Source organism: Haplochromis burtoni, unplaced genomic scaffold, assembly GCF_018398535.1.
Source record: "Haplochromis burtoni strain Fernald_Lab_line unplaced genomic scaffold, NCSU_Asbu1 Contig_66, whole genome shotgun sequence".
Lineage (NCBI taxonomy): Eukaryota > Metazoa > Chordata > Actinopteri > Cichliformes > Cichlidae > Haplochromis > Haplochromis burtoni.
In genome coordinates, this window is record NW_024582427.1 from 2,298,611 (window position 1) to 2,319,831 (window position 21,221).

At 37.6% G+C, this 21,221-nt stretch overlaps 1 protein-coding gene across 1 annotated transcript; it reads right to left on the reverse strand.

Moving 5' to 3' along the window:
• Positions 1 to 464: 464 nt before the first annotated feature.
• slc37a2 (solute carrier family 37 member 2) lies at positions 465 to 21,221 on the reverse strand. Its single transcript, XM_014333828.2, has 18 exons — positions 20,694 to 21,221; positions 18,201 to 18,282; positions 17,335 to 17,425; positions 15,684 to 15,762; positions 15,456 to 15,591; positions 13,435 to 13,511; positions 11,045 to 11,211; positions 10,910 to 10,947; positions 10,672 to 10,833; positions 8,886 to 8,976; positions 8,715 to 8,777; positions 7,456 to 7,541; positions 5,860 to 5,908; positions 5,312 to 5,385; positions 5,148 to 5,226; positions 4,059 to 4,156; positions 2,924 to 2,988; positions 465 to 2,287 (listed from the first exon to the last, which is right to left on the reverse strand). Exons 1-18 carry the CDS (start codon positions 20,756 to 20,758, stop codon positions 2,272 to 2,274), a joined length of 1,518 nt encoding a protein of 505 aa, XP_014189314.1. The 5' UTR covers positions 20,759 to 21,221; the 3' UTR covers positions 465 to 2,271.

Genomic DNA, 21,221 nt, shown 5'->3' on the forward strand with positions numbered 1-21,221 from the left:
AAATCTTACTGTAACCCACATCTGAACCTCCCAATTAAACACCAAATGCAAACATCCAAAAACCGGAAAATTTCCAGTTTGAGCTCCGGCTTAAATATCCCATAATTTGCACAGATTGTTAAAAATCTCAGATTTCCAGTTTTGCCTCAGGGCATCAGGCATCGTCATCTCAGCTGCAGCTTTTATGTTCCTGTCATTCACCACCCTCATATATCCCCATGAGTAAGGAAATCCTATAAAATCAAATATTTATTTTTAACTGGCAGTGAATGAGGCACATCCATTGTGGTTTAAAAACACTTCATGGTATTGATTCTTTAACTCTGCAATGTCAAGTTATTCATATTTGATACATGGCTTTTACATCAGTGTGACTTTTTTTCACCTGAAAAGCCTGACGTATACAATCAGACACATGCATACTGTAAGCAATATATTACACAGAAATGCCAGATGTAGCAAAATCATGTGCAAATTTCTTTTTTTTATTTGTCAGGAGGCTTAATAAACATTCAAGTTTCAAAAGAAGTTTGCATTTCCGGCAGTTTAGCTTTACAGTGTTAAGAAACAATATAAGAAAAAATAATAATTTTTCTATTTGCTGTTCAATAATCTACACTAGAAACCGATCGTCTCTTTTAGTTTAAATCTACCACATACAGCAGCAGAACTGACAGCATTTTTATTCAACTTAAAAAAATCTTCCTTCAAAAAGTTAACATGAAAAGCTTCAGGGAAGTAGCTTCGTGACCCCATGCCTCATGCAAGACTGGTAAAACCATCTGATCCAACAGTCTCTAGCTTTAGTTAACTACAAGTAAACTACTGTGTAGTTAATTTCTTGGTAATTTTGTGGAAAAACAATCAATAATTCCCCAGCTTTCATCATAAGTACGTCGTACTATGGGCCGTAGATTGACATGACCTTGCCTAACTTCCAAGAAAATAAAGGAGACACAAATTATACTGTTAGTAATTTAAGTATTGTGCAATTTCATGTTATTTGGGGCAAAAACACAATATTTCACAATAGTTTCCGCTGTATTTTTGTAGCTGGGGTCATATTACTTACTTAGCTACTTAAAATTACATAAAATTGTATTTGTAGGTAAGTCATTTTTAATTTTCTGGAAGCTCTGGAAGGTTAAACCAGCTCATAATATGACCAAAACACTGAAAAGTACAACGTATTTGCAATGTAACATACAGAAATATTGTTTGTTTTTCTGCAAAATTATCAAGAAAAATGTTAAACAGTACTTAAAATTACTTATTCACGTCTGTTGAGGAGAATCTGGACTGTTCTTCAAGGTCCATCTGGCTTCCAAACACATGTATCTGTTGTACAATTAAACAAGTCAGGCAACTCCTTGTGCTTCTGACATGTTTTGGAAGATTTTGAGGTACAAATTCTGAATCAATTCCCAGAGAAAATGCCAACAGAAATAGACGGAAAAGAGCTGTGTGTGCAGTGATCTGCACACCTCACTACTCCTGTTCATCGTGCTGTGGCTTGGGTAGTGGTGCGGTAATTAGTTTTTGAGGTGAATATTAACTTCTACAGTTTCCATAGAAAGAGAAAGAAAGAAAAAGAAAAAAAAAAAGAACGGAAAAAAGAAAAGAGAAAAAAAAAGAAAAAAAAGAAGAAAAAAAAAAAAGAAAATTACTTATTCACAATTTAAATTGTATTACAGTGTACTTATGCCTGTAGTATTTAAAATTATTTACAGTATCACTTCTCTCCTTTCACACCACTGATTGTACTGACTACACACGTGGCATGTTACACGAACCCTGTTAGTCACGGCCACATTATAAAGTGTTAGCCAATTTCCAAATTTGAAATCACAAAACTTTCTTACTTAGTTCCTTACACTTAGTTTTCAGTTACACGGTGACTTTCTACTGCATGTAAAACCCTCTGAAGCAGTTTCTGACTCAGCCAGTGTTCCAGCTTGTTTGCCTAAAATGCCATTGAAAGGGCACAAACACCAAGGAGACAAAAAAAAGACCCAATAAGAAAAAAAACAGTGTAAACCATTTAATGCTAAAAGAACATTAAAAACAAGTAAGAATGAGTGGATTAGTCCTCAAAAAGACATTTGTCTCCTTATAGAAGCATACTGTCGTACAGTTAGAAGGCTTCAATCATCAGCTCAGCAGAAGATTGTCCAAGTTGGAGGTTAAAAAAAAAAGAGTTAGTTGGTTGTACGGTGAGGTCAGTTTCATCATTGTTTCCTCCCTTTGTGTGTTTTGGTTTTCACTTTGATTTCAGAGCTCATTGAACCTGCAATAAAAAGTCACAGTTAGTTTAGAGGATGACAAAATTCCTGCAGGTAGAGGCTGATCAGAAAAACCGATACTATAATCATATGCTACACTGTTAGCTTATCAGCAAACAACAGAGATGCACTGATTTCAGATTATTTCATTTCATTCTGTGAGTATATTCTGAAGAATAAATGACTCATGTTTATAATAAAACACCTAATCTGGATTACTGTGCAGATGTGTTCAGGTTTACAGAGGAAAACAAATTACTTCAGGGTTGGATTAAACTAGCACAATATAACTAATTCCTGTGCTTTACTTTTTCTCAAAAGTGTATTTTGTTGCCTCAGGGAAGAGCCAGGCTAATGGCTTCCACCTGCTTCCAGTTATTATATTAACAATCCTAATACATTTCCCCAGCTCCCTTTTTAATGCACAGGCATCCTTCTTTTCATGCAACCTCTAGAGAAACTGAGGCTTTTTTGTAAAAAGCCTTCCTATTGTGTTCCATTTTTACCGGCTGTGTTAAACATATTTAAACATCAGTCTTTTCTGTATTGGCTTACTTAATCTCTAGGGTTCCCCGAAATGAATGTAAACAAAGAAGGTAAAGGTCGAAAAAAGAGACAGTGGCGTTGACGATGATACTCACCCTCTGGCTCTGGGTCCACACCCACACCATCTCTGAGCTTCCTTGTAAACAAGCCTGGACAAAAACTGGAGCCAAACAAAAGAAGTGTCAGTTGGGGGTTTGAGTGGTTCTCATAAGTTCTCTGGCATACTCACAAACCACAATATTTAAAAATCATTAGGAATAAAAAAGGATCCATGTGGAGCTTAGTGAAATAAAGGTCCACAGGACAGCATTGGCAAACTATTGTTTGCTCCTTTTCTCAACATAAATCAAGTGAATTGAGGTTAGCTTCGCGTCGGCAACATCTCGACTTAGGCACCGATATTCTGCATTGCACCAGTTACATACCAGTAATGTTACACAAAGACTCGTCATGTAACTTACATTGCCAATAATGGACTATTATGACATGAGACTGGTACCATGTTTGTGGTAAATATAACCGCAGAATTGTATGTTCAGATGTTTCACAGACTCAGCTGGCTCCTTTATTCAAGACGCCAGTTTCACCGGTGCCAATTTATTTTTAAAGTAAACTATATAGATATACTATATAAGAAGTTCTGAGCAGTTTTTCTTTAATGTCCATTTTGTACCAAAGAAAGCTGTTAAAAAACCTTCCAACTGGAATAAGTTACCTTTTCATTTCAGACATGCTTTGTTTTGCTACCTCACACCAGTCTGCTTATGTTTTCAATGTGAACACTGTTGATTCATCCTGCCCACTGCACGTTATTTCTTTGTTAAATGAATGAATTACTAAATTTGTTTGTAAGGTTGTAATTTTGTTTGTTTGGTAACTTTAGCTGTCAATTTTGTTGTCTTTGTTGTGTTACACTCACCCACTTTAGTAGGCACACATTGGTAACAACCACGTTTATGTTTGTGATGCTCGAGTTGCTGCTGTGTGATTGGCTCATTAGATATTTGCCTTAATAAGCAGCTGAACAGGTGTACCTAACAAAGTGGCCAGTGAGTGTACAATGTTTAATATCGTTTTCTCGTATACATTTGCATCAGCGGTTTTATGCTGACACAATAATAAATTTAGGATGAACCACCACAACAACCCTTAAATTAACTGGTTGGCATTTGCATTAAAAAGGAACAAGTTTATTCCATGTGAGTGAACAGATAAAGATTGCTCTCTGACCAGGCAGGCTAAGACGTCAGCAGAGATGAGCATGTAGAAGACGTTGTTCCAGCCAGTTGGTGAGATCACACCGGCCAGCAGAGGACCCAGTGCAGCTCCTGCAGAGAGCATAAAATTAAGTCATTAAGTGTAAACGCATAAAGTCGTCAAGAATTATTCAGACTTAAATGAAAAAGTCAGGAGGGAAAACACAAAATGGAAAAATAGCCATTTCCTTTTAAATCACACATTAAGTACTCAATTTTCTAGTCTCTCAGGACTTCATCAGTTTCCATCTTCTTTTTTACAGTTACACAAACTGCTGTCCTGAGTACAAAAGACAAAATAACTGTTTATGTTCTATCTACGCTTTTAATTTTAATTTAAACCATGAGACAAATGTGGACAGAAATGCAAGGATGCATTAATTATATTAGAACTAATAGTCTCCGTGTTTTATAAAGAGTATGATATGAATACTAGTACATGACCACGCTACAGGACTGTTTAGTCTTTTGTTATGTGGTTGCTAGGCAACACGATGACGCATCAAGCCTAATTAAAGTTTTATGGATATACATTATAGATGTCATTTTTGTGAAATTACAGATCATGAAGTGCTTTTATATGGTGCCATTGGTAAACTATGAGTAAAGTCCAATGTCTACCTCATTGGCAAGTGGTTGCTGGGCAACCTGATGACGTCATAATAACATCGGATATAGAAAAAAACCTTGAGGGGAATAAGATGTACCTGCGTGTCGGGTTTCGTTTCTCATCTCCTGTTCACACAGGAGGAGTTCATGGGCAAACAAACTAACAGTAAGATGTAAGCTCTATTTTTAGTGTCCACCAACTCCTGAGGGCAATACAAACACTTTTAAAGGCTAAATGGTTCCACCATGATCAACAGATGGGTGCTAACTTTACCTGTCTGCAGTTTGGTGCTGAACAGGTGACATCTGGAGGATTTTGGGCTTTTTTTGAGACAAAAGAGACTTAAAATCCTCTGCTGACTTAACCAACTCGTTTGTTCCTTAGTTATTATGATAATTACAGATGAAAGAGTTAAGCTCAAGATTTTTTAACGTTTAGTCATGATATGCATACCTATTGATCCTGTCCCATCAATAATTGCGGTCACTGTCGACAGCGCCCTGGCGTTTCCTTTCAGACTCTCGTGTGTCCCCTGTGGCAACGGAAGCATCATTATGCCAATGGCGGAGACATTTTTAAGTAAAGCAAAGGATTTCCCATGATGCCTTAGACCTTACCAGGTCAGCAGATACAGCAGTTGTGATAAGAGCATAAGGTCCATTCACCAGGGCTCCACACAATAACAGCATACCTACACAGAAAGAAAAAGTATAAGTGAGGGCTGAATCCACAACAAGTCTATCTAATCTATTTTCAGTTCGAGCTAAGTTCAAGTCAATGTAAGCAAATGTAAAGAATCTGTGAGTTATCTATGCTCAAATAATGAATTAATAACTCTGAAATCTTTCTTTCTACTGAAAACATGATCAATAAATCAATGAAATCTTGCATCTTGTGATCAATTTCCAGACATCTTGATTATCAAAAATGCTTTACTGTGCAATACTTCCTGTCTCCTCTTTCCGTCACATTCTTGAATTTTACTTTGATTTTGGCAAAGTGACCAGTTTACAATCATGACCATACGCTACATACACTCCATAATATTGTGTCATAAACTCTTAAACATTATACAAGAATGTAATTTGAGTAAACATTTTAACAACAAGGTGTTTTTAATGTGATTAGTATCAAAGTTAAAAATGACAAAATAAAGAAGTCTTACCGATTGTAGTACCGAGGCTCCTCTGCCCAATGTTATTATAGAGGAAAAGCTGAGAAGAGAGCAAAACAAATAATCAGCCAATCAACTAATTGTGGAAAATCTGCACATGGGTGACAATTATTACAGCCAGAAACCTCTCTCACATCAGTGTGAAATATCATCCTGTCAAAAACATTAAATACACTTTGACTGAGAGAAGCTTCCTGAACTCGGATGACAAAACTGGTCAAAAAAAAAAAATGGTCAAAATGATTAATAATTTTTACCCCAGTGAGAGAAATCACCCTGCTTTTGGAGCAGGCGTTAACAATGCTGCTCAGGATGTTTCTGTGTCATTATTAGTTAAAACCAGCAGATTTGGAAAAAAAAACAAAGACAAAAACAAAACACTTAAATCTCCTTATCAAATTTTTTTTTCTGTTTTTTATGATTTGAACTGGTCAAAAACTGTGGTCGACATTTATAGCAGTGCTCCATCTGCAAGTCCATGCTATGAATAACACTGGCTTTGCATTCAATGTTACAGTGTCTGAGATCAATTATCATTTCTTCTATTTGTGTTTTTTTGGTAAAATTACCTTATTGTGGTTACACTAACATGGAGCCAAAATAACACTTAACTTTGATCCAGTTTTACATATAAGCTGCAACTAAATTAATTTCTCTGTTTTTTTTTTTGTTTTTCTTTACTAGATGTTACAAAAAAATTGCATGAACACAAAAAAGGCAAAAACACCAACACACACTTGTGATTGACTTTTGTGAACAGCAGAATATACTGTCTGTATATATACTGTCTGTTTCCATATTTCAGTGAGTTGTTCTTATTTTGAATGGAACAAATCTGGTGCCAGTGGACAACAACGACGCTCCCTCAACTATAAAGCTGAAGATAATCCATGTTTTTTTCTTTATTGTCACCACATGATCATAAGGAGTATCAAAAGCGTAATACATATACACCTATCCTTTTTAAACAGCACTCTTAGACTGGGTGTTGATTTTTCATGAAGCGTGACATCACAGTGTTGCTTTAGTCACACCTCCCACACACTGAGTGATCTTCTGTAAAAAAAAAACTTGAACTTTCTGAAAACTTATTTGAACTTTTTACACTTGTTTTTAACAACTTCAAACAGTTTCTTGAACATAAGAATGAGCTCACTGTGCTCAAATAGCCTCCACAGTGACCAGATCTCAATCCAATCGAGCACCTTTGGGATCTGGTGGAACGGGAAAGTCACATCCTACAGAAACTGTGTGAGGCTGTCGTCTCAATATGGACCTAAATCTCAGATGAGTGTTTCCAGCACCTTGTTCAATCGATGCCATGAAGAATTAATGCAGTTCTAGAGGTAAAAGAGGGTCCAACCCAGTACTAGCAAGATGCATTTAATAAATTTGAGGTTTTTCACCCATGATTAAGGCTTGTATGCAGAAGCCTCTAACCATGACAAGTGTTAGTTATTTAAATGAAAGTGTTGTAGACCTCTTGGATTTTTAAAAATCAAGTTTACACCAGCCACCCTCCCACCCCCGTCCATTTTCACTGCTCCACAATCGTATTATTAATCTAATATAAGAGGTGACACTCACCATGGGGGCAGCAACAACCAGCATGACGCAGCACGTCGACGCCCTCCCCCCAGTGTAGTCAGACACAAGGCCTGCCAAGATGCCTCCTGCAGACACAAAGACAGTTCAGTCAAGTTTTTCCATCTTCCTACAAATATTTTCAGAGTTACGGTCTCTTGAATTATACGGGCCGGTTGAAAATTTGACACCTTTTAAGTTGTCTTATTTTTTCCACAATTGTTGAACCCCCATAACTGTTTAAGAGCAGGAGATACCTGCATGAAATGTTCACAGCTGAAAAACTTCACATCTACCTCACCGTCGCCACCCACTCAAACCTCACAACCTGAAATCTTGCCTAAATTCAGAATCCTTTTCTTCTATCGCTATCACTGAGCATGGATATTATGCGATATATTATACTTTGAATAGTAAAAACTGCACAAATTTAAAGGTTAATTCAAGGTTATTTAAAGGTTAAAAGTGAAGATTTTGACTGCATAAAATTGGGAGATTTTAATATTAAGAATTCATTAAAAACAAGTGTTCAAAAAAGTTTTTAGTTTTAATTTTAAAGATCTTTGTTTCTACAGAAGACTAAGATATCACTACTTATAATTGTTTATAATTAGTTTAAAATAACTATATATGTATTATATATTTATTATATTTTTACTTACTGCATAGTTTTCACCTTTGTATATTTCACTTGTATTTATTCCCCGTTACAGCTGTTGTTGTTTGTACTCAGAGTTTGGTCTTCAGGTCTCCCTCATGTTTCCCTGTACCATATCTGACCATCTGTCTCTGTGTTAGGTATCCCTGTCTTGCTTTTTCGTAACCTTTGTCTCATGTGTTTAACATTCAGTTTTCCTTTCCTAGTCTTGTATCCCAGATTTGTACCAGCTGTGTTCCCAGGTGTTTCTGATCTTCCTTATTATCTTGTGTTTATTTATAACCCCAGTTCTCCCTTTGCCCTTCCTCATGTCGTTCCTCAATGCTCTGCACCTCCTTCTCCTGTGTTTCATGATATATCTGATATTTTGGTTTCCTATTGTGCAAACATTTTTACTTTCAGCATTCCTTTAGGGTTACAGGAATAAAGCTAAAGTCTTGAGTTTATTTTCTGCATTTGGGTCCAAATCCCGCCTGTCACACAGCCGTATGTGACACAGTCACACTGCAAAGATGCATTTTTGCATCATGTTCTGCATATTTATTTCTGACAAAAACTGAACTGACTGAGTGATTTTACAAATCAAACAAGACTCAAAGCTTACCCAAGATTCCTCCGACATCAAATAATGTCGACATATCTCCTGCTTCTTTTGCCTCAAAATGTGCTAAAAAACAAAAACAAAACAAATGCATTAACTCTAAAAACTGCTTTAAATCACGTGAACTGATCATTAGGTTATCTTAATAGTAAAATGATGTGTGTAAATACTGACCAACATTTGAGATGTAGAGAGGAAGCCAGTAGAGGAAGGTGTAGCTGACCAGTTTGGCAAAAAGCAGACAGAGCGAGAACTCCACCACGCCCTGAGAGACAGAAAACATCATGAAAAAACCCCAGAAGCAACTTAAAGTGTCTGTCATCCTGTAATTCACCGTTAACCATCAGAGAGATGCAACACAGGTGGAAATCAAACACCCTCCCCTTCTAATACAATGACAGGAGCAGAGTTGCGTGTCAAATCCATGCACGGTTTTCAAAACAGCTCTGACTCTTTCTCATGAACCCACAGTGAGGACATCACTTAATTCCAGTTTATTCAAAGTCATTGGGAAATGACTGTGAGTCACATCATGGGTTCTGAATTTCTTAGACCTTCTCACCTGCATGGGCCTTTCCCCATGCATAGAACAATTTGAGGTGATTAAAAAAAACAACCTTTTTTTTAAGTGCACATATGATTGCAGATGACTATGGTTTCTCCTAGTTCCCTAGGAGATATACATGAACACAGGTACCGATAATGTATTTAATGTGTATCCATGTATCTATGCTTAACTCATTCACTGCTCAGGACCTGTTCATGCAAACCTGTCTTCATACCACTGATGAATAGCTGATCACAAAGAAAGAGGTGACTCATAGAAACAGTTTAACAGTAACAAACAGCAGAAATTCACCATGTTATCAATAATAATAAAACCCACTGGTAGTGTTTGTTAACCAGGCATACTGAAGAGTGGAAAAGAGTTATAACTTGTTTTTGATCAGGACTATTTGCACTGGCGAAATTTATAGAGTTGCAGTTAAACTGCAACTTTATAACTCTTATTTTGTCTTAATTTTCCTAAGATATACTCACGTAAATTCCTAATCATTATCTTTGATTCACATTTAACGTTATTCCAACAGAATCATTGCTGTTTCCAGCAGAAACCTCCAGGAAGGCGGGTCTTTGTGACAGGCATATTTATGGGAAAGTAATTGTTTCTCATAAGGTTCTTTCCTAAAGTCATAATAAACACTGACTGGAAAAATCAACTGTTTCTTTGACAGTTGAAGAAAAAAAAAAAGAAAAAGCGTTAAGTGCCCCCAGGCGACTTCTGCAGCGCTCTCCGTACTGTCTGGCGGATAAGTTGCTCGCTGCTGATTGGTTGGAAGAGGTAATCGCTTAACAGCAAAAACGATCATCATCACGGGAGTGATCAAGTCAAAGTGAGTGAAGTAAAGGTGATAATAAGTGACGCATGAATTGGTCTCTAATTGTTGTGTAAAATGTGTCTTATTTGTTACTAGGCAACAGTCTCATTATCAGCAAAGTAAACATAACAATGAGATTAAACGACCAGTCACTGTCCCTCCCATCTTTAACAGGATAAACACACAGAGCCGTTTTCACAGGAGCCGCGTGGGTTTGTGACTTTCGAAGAAACAAAAGTCTCGTTAATAACATTGATAACGGCTCCTTTTCATTTAAGTGACCAGTTAAGCCAGACAGCTGTGACAAAAACAGTCTGACAACCTCAACTTTAATAATATAAATATAAAAACAATTTGTGAATATTTTTCATTGTTAAAGAAACTTTAAAATAGTTTTTATAACGTTTGTTTGGAGTGATATTTTTAATTAGCCACTAGGTGGTGCCAAAGTTAGCAATTTTCAACCCTTGAGTTAAACTCAGCGTGATGGGAAATTTTTACTGTAAAATATGGCACAAATATCTGCACATTCAAAGCCAATCAATCACATTTCTGTGATTAAAGGTGCCATTTCCACTCACAGGTATGCGCAGCGCTCCGAGGAAGCTGATGGCCTCGCTGTGCTCCTCAACAATCACGTCTGGCTCAGTGGAGACGGCTCCATTGATGGATGGATGAACAATGGATGAGTCCCGCAAGAGAGGCGCCGTCTCACCACCCTCCTGACTCCTCTCCTGACCACTCTGACACACAAATAAACAGCTCAAGCAGACTTTTTCATGGAAAGAGGGGAAAGGATGCGTTGCTTTTGTAACTTACATGATGCTGAGGAGATGAGCAGTTCACGTCTTCAGGTTCTGAAAAGAGAACGGACGAAATGGGATGGGAGACATTAAATCTTAAAGCTCACTTTGGGGAAGTATTTTGGATTTTGTCTGACAAACGGAAACTCACTCTCAACCAGGAAGAAGAAGCACAGGATCCCAGTGCAGGCGATGATGATTCCGGGGACGATGAAGGATAATCCCCAGGCCGTGGAGACGAAGACTCCCGCAATGAGGGAGCCCAGGATGTTTCCCACTGAGGTGTGGGAGTTCCACACACCCATGATGAAGCCACGCCTGGCAATCAAAACAGAGAAGGTCACGAGAAGTTCTCCTGCTGAAAGTCAGTTTTACAAAATGGATTCATGAATGCTGAGCTGGAGTTTTGAAGCTTGTCAGCATGCCTTTATGTTGTTTTATGCACTGAAGACATTTGGGGAAGTAAAAAGTAGGCAAGAACTTAATTAGGGCTCTGGTTCATTAAAACAGAGATCACTACTGGGGTTTAAATGGGGCCTACTATGCTTTGCTTCTGTTATACATGTAAACAATGTGGCAAATGTATAAATAATGTCTGCGAGCCACAAATTAAGGCCTAAAACTGTCACGTGTGTGTCAGCTGTCACCGCTTTTGTGAGTGGAAGGCCAGTAAAAACACACATTTATAAACGTTATAAATTAAAAAGGGAGAAAAGAAAGAGTTTTATCTGTTTCCTGTTTCTCTAGAACTATCAGACACTGTGCAGGGTCTTGGATAAAGCCATCAGGGTGTTTTCCAGGTTTGTGTGTGCTTTTTTTTGGTTGACCTTGTTGCCTTTTTATCTGAGAGAGCGTGTGTGCTGTGATGATTCACAATCATTTCTTGTGCTCTCTGATACTCTGAATCCAGGAGCACAAGAGATTTGCAGGACCCAGACAATGGTTAACATATCTTAGCATGACCACTGGGAGGCAGGAAAACAGGCTTAGCCAGATTACAAATGTACATATGAATGAACATGCTGATTGTTTAACTGACTAATAAGCATGATGTCCATTTTCTCTCACGTTTTGATTAAGGTAAAAAAAAAAAACTTAAAATGTTTGTTGATATGGCCAGAAAAAACCTGGTGAAATTGACATTTGGTGAACTTTGCAGGATTTTTGTGCCGGTGCTAGATTATTCAATATCCAGTTCTGAAACATGATGTATGTCATTCTCATGCACCGCCTGTGCAGGACTTCCAGATGCAGCGGTTCACACAGGTTATCTCTCCACTCCAGATCTGTCAATCTGCTAAATTAGTTCCAACTGACATGTCTGCCTGAAACTTCATATTGAGATTTTCTTTGGAGTAAAAAAATCATTATGGTCGATACAAAGCTGCAGAGGTGCCTCTACTTGTAAGCTGAGGGGAGTCATTGAGAAATTAATAGAATGACAGTAAAATGATGAGTTTCAATTCTCAAATATGGTGATTTTTCGACAAGTTTACTCTGTCAAAATCCTCGTATTTGAGTTGAGTGACAGGTTAGGGATCAGTTTTGTGTTAAAAAGCAGTCATCTGCCAGAAACTGGTAACAGATGTTTTTGTTTTTTATGTCCATAAATATCCAGGTTTATATTGTTAAATAGTTTGTAGTCATGTAGCCACGTTACATGGGAAAAATGTCTCAAGCTAAAGCTATCCACAGTTCAGCCAGCCACAAGCCGGGAGCCTCAGTATGAGCAAAGATCAAAGCAGTGACAAGCAAAATTATCGAGATGAATGAAAAAGAGAACAGTCCTGTTATCTGTTGAAGTTAAAATTTCATATGTAAGGGCCTCATATTTACTCCTGATGCTTTTCTTTATCATATAAATATGTTGCACCTGACATATGATTACATATGTCAGGTAAAGGCAGGTTTACAGCAATTCCCCTAACACAAAGACTCCAGCAAACTTATGACAGCTTTTGCACACCTAAGTCACATAAAAGCTTATTTTGAACTGGACACCGTGTTCAGACTCAAAGATATCAATAGTTTTGCACTCAGAATTGATGAGGAGTTAATAAGGGAACTGCTCGAGAATCCAACCTAAAAGCGGAACTGATAATGGCAGTCAATTAGATCTTGTCAATACTCATCACCTATGTACACATGCAATCTTCTTTTTAGTGTAACCTAACTTCTTTGACTGGCTGAGGTGGACATAATCAATAGCAGCAGTGCAAACACTGACAGACATGTGACTGTTACTATAAATATTGTTCTTTTTTCTGTTCCCTGCCCCTTTCTTTAGTGTATTTTTAGAGCCAATTATATATTCTTAATATGTCTGTCTGCTTGCTGTGCTTGTAGTTCTACTTCAGTGAGAACCAGTTGTTCAGGCTCATAACTTTAATTTATGATGTGAGTGTCGTCTGACCTACAACCAAGCCTGGTTTGACAATGTGCTTGTGTTTCATTCTGCTGCCATCAAAAAAAGAAAGAAAAAAGAAGGGGAAAAAGCAATTTCTAATGCACATTCAGCATGAATTCTCCCCCACTACTTACTTCCCCTTTCCAAACCAGTTGCCAACACAAGCCACCACTGCTGGCCAACCGGTGGTCTGCACCAGCCCGTTCATGACCTGCAGAATGAAACAGAAAAAGAACCTGGACTGTGTTAATGTTCTTCGTGAAACCCTGTAAACTCCGCATGAAGAGGAAAAGAAGAACATTCCTACACCAAACTGATATAAGCAAAGCTCTGCATGTGCAGTCATGTGATGCAGCTGCGAGTCATGTGATAAGTGAGATCTAAGAGTGACTAAGCCACCATGTGCTCTGTGCACGTTCAAGTGGAAAAGCTGCTAAGAGAGCTCTGCACTGACCTGCAGAGGTCTCAGTGGTCACGCCTGTAAGAGATGCTCAATATCCATACCTAAAGTGCACATGTTAACAGGTTAAAATAAACAGGATCATAAATGAAATAAATACTGTTGACCCAGTTTTTTAAATACTTCCGGTCACAGATTTCAATTTCTCTATTGCCATAGACGCCTTTTTTTTCTTACAAACTCAATTCAATTTAATTTTGAGGTAAAGACCTTAGAATAAACTCATTGTCCATTTATTGAATGGATCCTATTTTTATTAAAAATTAACTTTATTAATTTTAACTTTATTTATTGATTGATTAATTTTCCATGCTTTCCTGAGAAGTGCTGATGGAATTTGACTGCTGGTCATGTGACACGTGTGAAGCTCATGTGATACTTGAGAGGTGTAAAACAATACTGCAATCTGGCAACTGCACAAAGGTCAGAAAAATTAAATAAATAAATATTTTCCTGCATTTATAGGCGGACAAACTCATGACAAAGACAAGGGTGTGCAGCTTTTCTGCTTTTTATATATATATATAAATCAAATATCTCCAGGTTTTTTTAAGCTGAGGTTTCAATTTAAAGACTTAAAAAACAGAATAAATAGTCTCATTACTGGCATCCCTAATTTATGGGAAGGCAACTAGCCTAAGCTGTGGCTGAAGCTAATTTTTTCACTTGTTTCTGAGCTAATCCAACCCATTGGCGTGTTATTATTAGTGGTCAAAAGGCGTGAAAAAAGCCCTGAAGTGAAATAACACTTTTCTGACAGCGCCTGTGTTTAAGACGAGGCACTGAGTGAGAGAAAACATTTCTACAGACCTCAGCGATCAGTAAAACCTGAGGTCAGCAAGAGACAGCTCATCTGATCACTGCACTTCCCTTATTTTTTCCACCTAATGCAGTTTTTTTTGTATGCTGCAGTTGTTCCCGAAATGGACACAATTTTGTTTATAGCAAATCAAAGTTTCCTCATTCTCAGCAGAGAAAGAGATTCAAAGACAATCCGTTTAGAAATGTAAACAAAAGGCTTGTGCAACATAAGATAAAAGCTACTTTCTCTCTTAGACTAATACAACAGCTAAACTTTACTTTATGTCACAAATTGAACTGTAAACACAGTGTATTTATGCAGCATCTCCATCTGGGTTTGTGTCTCTGAAGGAGCACTGATAGCTGATAGCTCCACGGAAGTTCTCCACGGTCACTGCAGCTGGCTGCTGTTCAGTAAAGATGAAGTTAAATCGTGTAAAACCGCACTTTGCTTTTCATTTGTGTCCAAGTGTTAGATTAATCAGCTTCAAAGAGAGTCTATAATTTCAGTTTAGTTCAGTCAGGGCAGGCTCAGTGTTTTAACTGCTCAGTCAGGTGAGAGCAAAAAGTCAAACTCACTCCTTTAATTTTTTAAATCAAGAAAGTGTCAAAATGTTTCTACACTCTCTTCCCCTGTTTTTGTCTAATAGTGGATTTTTAACATTAAAACAATTACAGGACATTTACCGATTTACTTTCTCAACTGTGTGGCTAACGAAACCACCACTTTCATGCTAGCAACCTAAATCAGCTAATGTGTGGCTGATGAGCTCACATTTCAGCTCTTATTTATAAATGATATCACAGTCATATGCCCCACAATTGAAATAATAAAAGAGAACAGGATACATGAATCAGAAAGTAAATTAAAGGTTTGTGGATTTGTTTCTTTACCTGGACGAAGGCGTAGTACCCCAGTGAGTGGATGTTCCAGTAGAAACCGAGGCCAAACAGACATGTGAACAACCCACTCATCAACATCCCAATACTCAGGTAGTACCGCAGAGGGAGACGCTCACCAAATATCCCACTGAGAACATGAGAGATGATTATTATTCAGTGCAGCACATGCCCTCTCAGACAAAAACACAACAAGGTCAGCCAAAAACAGCAAATACAAACCTGAAAAACATCCCGATGGCATAAGCAACCAGAAAGCAGTTATCCAAGACCCCAAACAGTGTCTGATAGTTGTCCTGGTCTTTAACAAGAAAACAGAGAAAACTGTTACTTTTCTCCACATCGGTGCATATAATTTTGTGAGGTCTTCGTCAATTAGTACGGCTCACACACACAAAAAACTGCAGCAGAGTTCTGGACCTGTTAATCTCATTCCCAGCTCCTCATTGTATTCCTGTCATCAATAAAATAATTCTTGTTTATCTTAGTACCACATGCCTATGCTACAATGTTGTTTGGTCAGTGAACCTAGTCTGTTGTTAGGTTGTTGCTAAACAACATCATAATATATGCCTAATTAATATTATTAATAGCTCTTCTATCTTTAGCGGTCCCCTTTTTGTCAACTTTCTTCTGATTGGTTTATTTGCAAAAAAATGTTTTGAATGAACTGATGGGTGGGACGTCTGTGAACACAGAGTTGTCTGGCTCTCTGGTCTGACCATATGATGGACTATTAACCTATTACAGGCTCTCACACGATCACAGCTGGACTAGATTCAAGCTGAAAACTTAACCCCAGACTTAAAGTTGCTTGACAAAGAGGAAGGAATGATAGTAGGACCCTTTTAATATAACCCCTGTAATTTAGTTGCTTTCAAACTTGCCAGAAAAGTAACCACAGAGCACAGGAACTATGACAAGTGCAACTGGTGGTAATTCTCTGTTGTAGAAGATGTAATTGTATCTATCTTATAGCCAGTATTCTTCCAGTGCAGCTTCAAACACTTATCTCTTTTCTGCGTTTCTGTAACATGAACTAAAAGTTAAATATTTATCAGCAGCAGGTCTCACATGATCAGCTCAGTTTCACAGCAGCTCACAAGCACAAACACAAACAACCTTGGCCACGACAGTGCAGCCTCTATGGATTTAGAGCACTAAGCTTAACTCTCCACCAGACTCTTCCCCAAAAAGTTCCAGGTACTGCAGATTTCATCTATTAACCTCAACTTCTGGCCACAGTGTAGCTGTGTATGTGGTTTAAATGACCTATAATACTAATGCCAACAAGTAAAGACAACTATACGTGAGTCAACAGCAGCTGGTGGACTTTAACCAAAAACTCTAATATAAAAAAAATATAAAAACACAAATATAAAACCAGAGCAAAACCACCAGTTCATTTTGTAGTATCTCATAGTGGCTGATTTTAAAGTTTTCATCATAAAATGATCTAGAAAAGGTGTAAAATTTACTTGAACACCTCTATAATGTGGCCTCCAGTCTCAGAGAAAATCTACACCCACACTACAAACTATTTAGTTATCAGTGTACAGCATGTCCTTCGCAGTAGGTAATCATGCATCAACATACTTGGAATTTCTGGGGTACTACAGACGACAAACAAAGTCTCCCTTTTCCTTGTTTTTTTTTGAGTTTCAGAGCTTCAAGAAGCTGCTTCACCACAGCAGCTCCTCCTATCCATGCATACGCCACTTTTTCCACTGCAAACACCTAACCAACTGATAAATCATGTGTAGTAATAATTTGGTAAACTGAAACTTTCTGAGAGCTGCAATTGTCCAAAATCTCATCTACTAGAAGTTGTGTTTCCAAAGTGAGCATTAATGACAGCAATTAAAGGACTTACCAAAGGGTGGCCAATCACACCAGGTAACATTATTGGTTATATTAATGTCTTTTGGCTGAATGACGTTGGAGCAGTTTCTGTGCAGTTCACTCTGAGTGCGAGAGAAGAACGTGGAAAGAAACCAATTGAAATGACTAAAACAGTAGTTGACACAAGCAAATGAAGAGCCAAAGATTTAAAAAATGTATCTTCTATAGGTGTATAAATGTATAAAGATACAGTATAAGAATATGCCAGGATACCACTATTACCACAAACAACACACTGCAGCTCTCAGGGTGACAGGATCACAGCCTATGATTGTTTTATGACCACTTCATGAATACTTTGTAATTTAAACAATGAGGGGCTTTTACAGTATTTGACTTTAAAAGCCTTCATTTGCAGACCATTGTTGTGTCATGCAAACACTTTCAATTGTTGCTTGACTATCTTTGATTGAAACAACAAGAAAAATCCCTTTAGCATATTCAGCAGACGTCCTTTAGAGTCGTTTGCTTTTCTACCAGCTTTTGTGCTTCAGCTGTTAATTTCTATGAATTTGTAAAGACACGAATACCTTTAATTGTGGCTGTGTCTGAGTTATATGTAGATAAAGTTATTTTCTTAAAAGAGCGTATCTTCTGTTGTCTCCCTGATCTTGTGACAAGCTAAAGATTGAATGTTAGAAATTAGATTTAATCAATATATCTGTAAGGAGATAACAAATGGCCTGAGTGAGCAGTGTTAAGGTAAAGATTTTATCCATTTTTGAGGGTAAAAAGTACAAGACAAGAAAGACATGTTCTGTCCTTCTAGAGAGCATTTGATCCTGCAAAAACACTGTTAATAGTGTTCATAAAAAGAAATTCAACTGTTCCAGTCACCTTAACAATGCTGATAGGTTTCCGTGACAAGTGATAGGCTGTGTAGAACAGGAAGGTGAGGATGAGAATAAAACCACGATACCTGCAAAAACAGACACATTAGAACCAAAATCATTAAAAAATGACAATCAAATTATCTTTATTATTCAAAATATCAAAACAGAATAATAAAAATAAACCTACAAAGAGAATAACTAAGGCATGCTTATTAATCATGCAGTGACACCAATTAAAATGCCTCCAGCACAAACACATGACACAAAACAGTAAAACTTTCCACTGACGTAGAAATATTTGTTTGGGTAACAAACTCACAGATCAGCTGTTTCCATGCTGGCTAAACAACACAAGTTAATAGGTGGAAAAAGTATTCTCAGTGCTCACATTATACTTGGAGTGTAAGGTGCTAATTTGAGATGCAAGAGTGTTAAATAATTCAAAGCCTACTTTTATTTGGTTTATGACCCTTGAAAGTTTATCTGTCTGTTTATCTTTTCAAAAGGAATGTGAACCTAAAGTTCTTTTAGTCCAGTGATTTCACCTAAAGTGTTTGGAATTTGAGAGATACAGTACGAAGGTGTGTTTAAAGAATCAGGAATCAGGACAAACACAAATAAGACGCACATTTGTCTGAATTGATAAATAATGGTGAAGACTGTGCATACAAAAATGCTTGCAAAAGGTCGTAAACAAACATCAACACTAACTATCATCATCATCATTGTTTATGAAACATTCGGTTTTGTCTTATTATCATCATTTGATTATTTAGTTTGATCTTTGTTTTTGGAGAAATTTATACTATGCTGTACATTCAGGTCATTGAATGGTTTTCATATTCCGGCGTTATTATCATGGCAAACCACTGCAAGAGTGTTCCAAGCAGATATGGCGGGAGTAGTTAAGGGCACATCCTTTGTTAATAACAAACTGTGTGTGAGACAAACATTTTGTTTGTCCAGCACAATGTGGGTCAATAATTCAATCATTTGCTTTAATAATTTCAATGTGACCTTCTCAAAGTATATGAAACTGAAATAAAGGGAAACTGAAGTTGAGTCACATGATACTCTTCCTACTCTCGTGTACTCTCCTTTCCTCAAACATTTTAAGAATTTAAAGATGCTTTTTTCCCAGTTGCTGGCTTTTCTTTTGGTGGGGATCCATCTATCAGACTGGTCCGACTCATTCTGAGCTACACAATCCTCATGAGACTCACCGATGAAAACTCTCTTCAAGATTCACCCAGTTAGTTTCAGTCTTTACTGCAGCCGCAGTTCCTTTTTTAGTTTTTTCATTGTATTCCATAAAATCTGTGCAATTTGTAACTTTTTGGTGGCTTGCAGTTTTCCAGCTTGGTAACCAGCAAAAACTGGTTACCTGCATTTACAAAACATACCTGAGGAGCCTGAGTTGTCTTAAGAAAAATTTGTATTTTCTATATTCAGTCAGATTTAGAAAAGCAGGAAATATAATGGAATGGCTCTTTACTGACACTTTATTTGCTGATAAATCTGGAGGTATAAATCCCTTTCGACAGTTTTCGGTTATTGCAAAATAATCCAGTGGTCGACACTGGAAACTGTGGCCGGCCACCTCTTAAAATGTCAATTTTTTTAATGGAGTTTGGTGGGATTCTAGATTCGCACAGGGGAAACCAGACGTGCCTGTTGTGCCAAAAAGTGATTGTCTGCCAAAAAGTGATTTCCAATGTTTCTGTGTATTTTTTATGTGTAATATCTTTACGTACGTTCGTAAATAGACTTCGGTGAATAGGGTTTACAAAGGGGTTATATAGAGAATTAAAACAATATCTGTTTTTCAAGTATCTTTACAACTCTCTGCTATTGTACTTACATTAAAACCAATCCGGTCCACTACCCCCACTTAAAATATTTTTACAGAAATATTGTAATATTTGCTGCCATGTCTGCTGTCCTCTTGGCCAACTTACTCTTACAAAAGACATTTTTAATGTTAATGAGATTTTTTAACTGCATAAATAAAGGTTATATAAAAGTCACTGCCAAAAACTGATTGCGGCTTCTACCTTGTTACACGAATGTTGTTTGTGGCTCAAGATGACTTTATGTCATCCATGAGGGATGCATTTGACATATGTTTCACATATTATAGCCCAACAAGTTACTTATAGCAGTTTAAATACGAGCAATCAGTTTTTGGCAAATACCGGAAATCACTTTTTGGCAGACAATCACTTTTTGGCACAACACCCTGGTACAGAAAACCCGATGAAAACAAGAAGTAGTAATACGTTTATAACAGGAACTGAGACATTTAAAACAATAGCTGGTTACATGATAATGTCTCTGGATTTACTGGTCCCAGAACAGTTCACATTCTGACGGTTTATCGACTAGTTTGAGTCAATCATCTAACAGAGATATCAATCATTTAGCAGAGATAAGAAAGCAGCAATCTCCATTACAGGGCTGCGTGTGCGCCAAGAGGACAAAAAGAATGGAAACTTACCAACTATCCCGAGAAAAGTTGGTGATAAGTCTTATCCCAGGAGCCAGAGACGACTTCATTTTCATTGAATTATTTTAAATATTGTGAGAAACAGACTCTCAGTAGTGGGTCCCGGACATATGTCTTCTTGGAAGCAGACGGATGTTGAGCAGGTACAGATGAATAAACGCAGAGAGCTGACTAACCCTGGATGAAAACAGAGGCTAACTTATGCAGTACCACAAAATAAAAAAAGACATGTGCGCCTGCTAAAATAGAGGCTCACATGGGGTAGCTACGGGAGCTATAAAGCAGCTCCTGTTGGGAGGTACCCGCCGTCAATCTCCAGCAATGCTCCATAATGACCGGCTTTTATACTTCAAGTACGCAGTCAGAAGAGCCGGCGGCCTGCCTCTTAAACGCTGTGATACAAGTGTAAGACACCGCTGCTATTAATACTCCAATGTTGGTTTGGTTTTCCATAAGATTTTCCAGCCTCCCGGCGACAGCCTGTCCACCAGCCCCTATGCATGCGCATATGCGTGACGT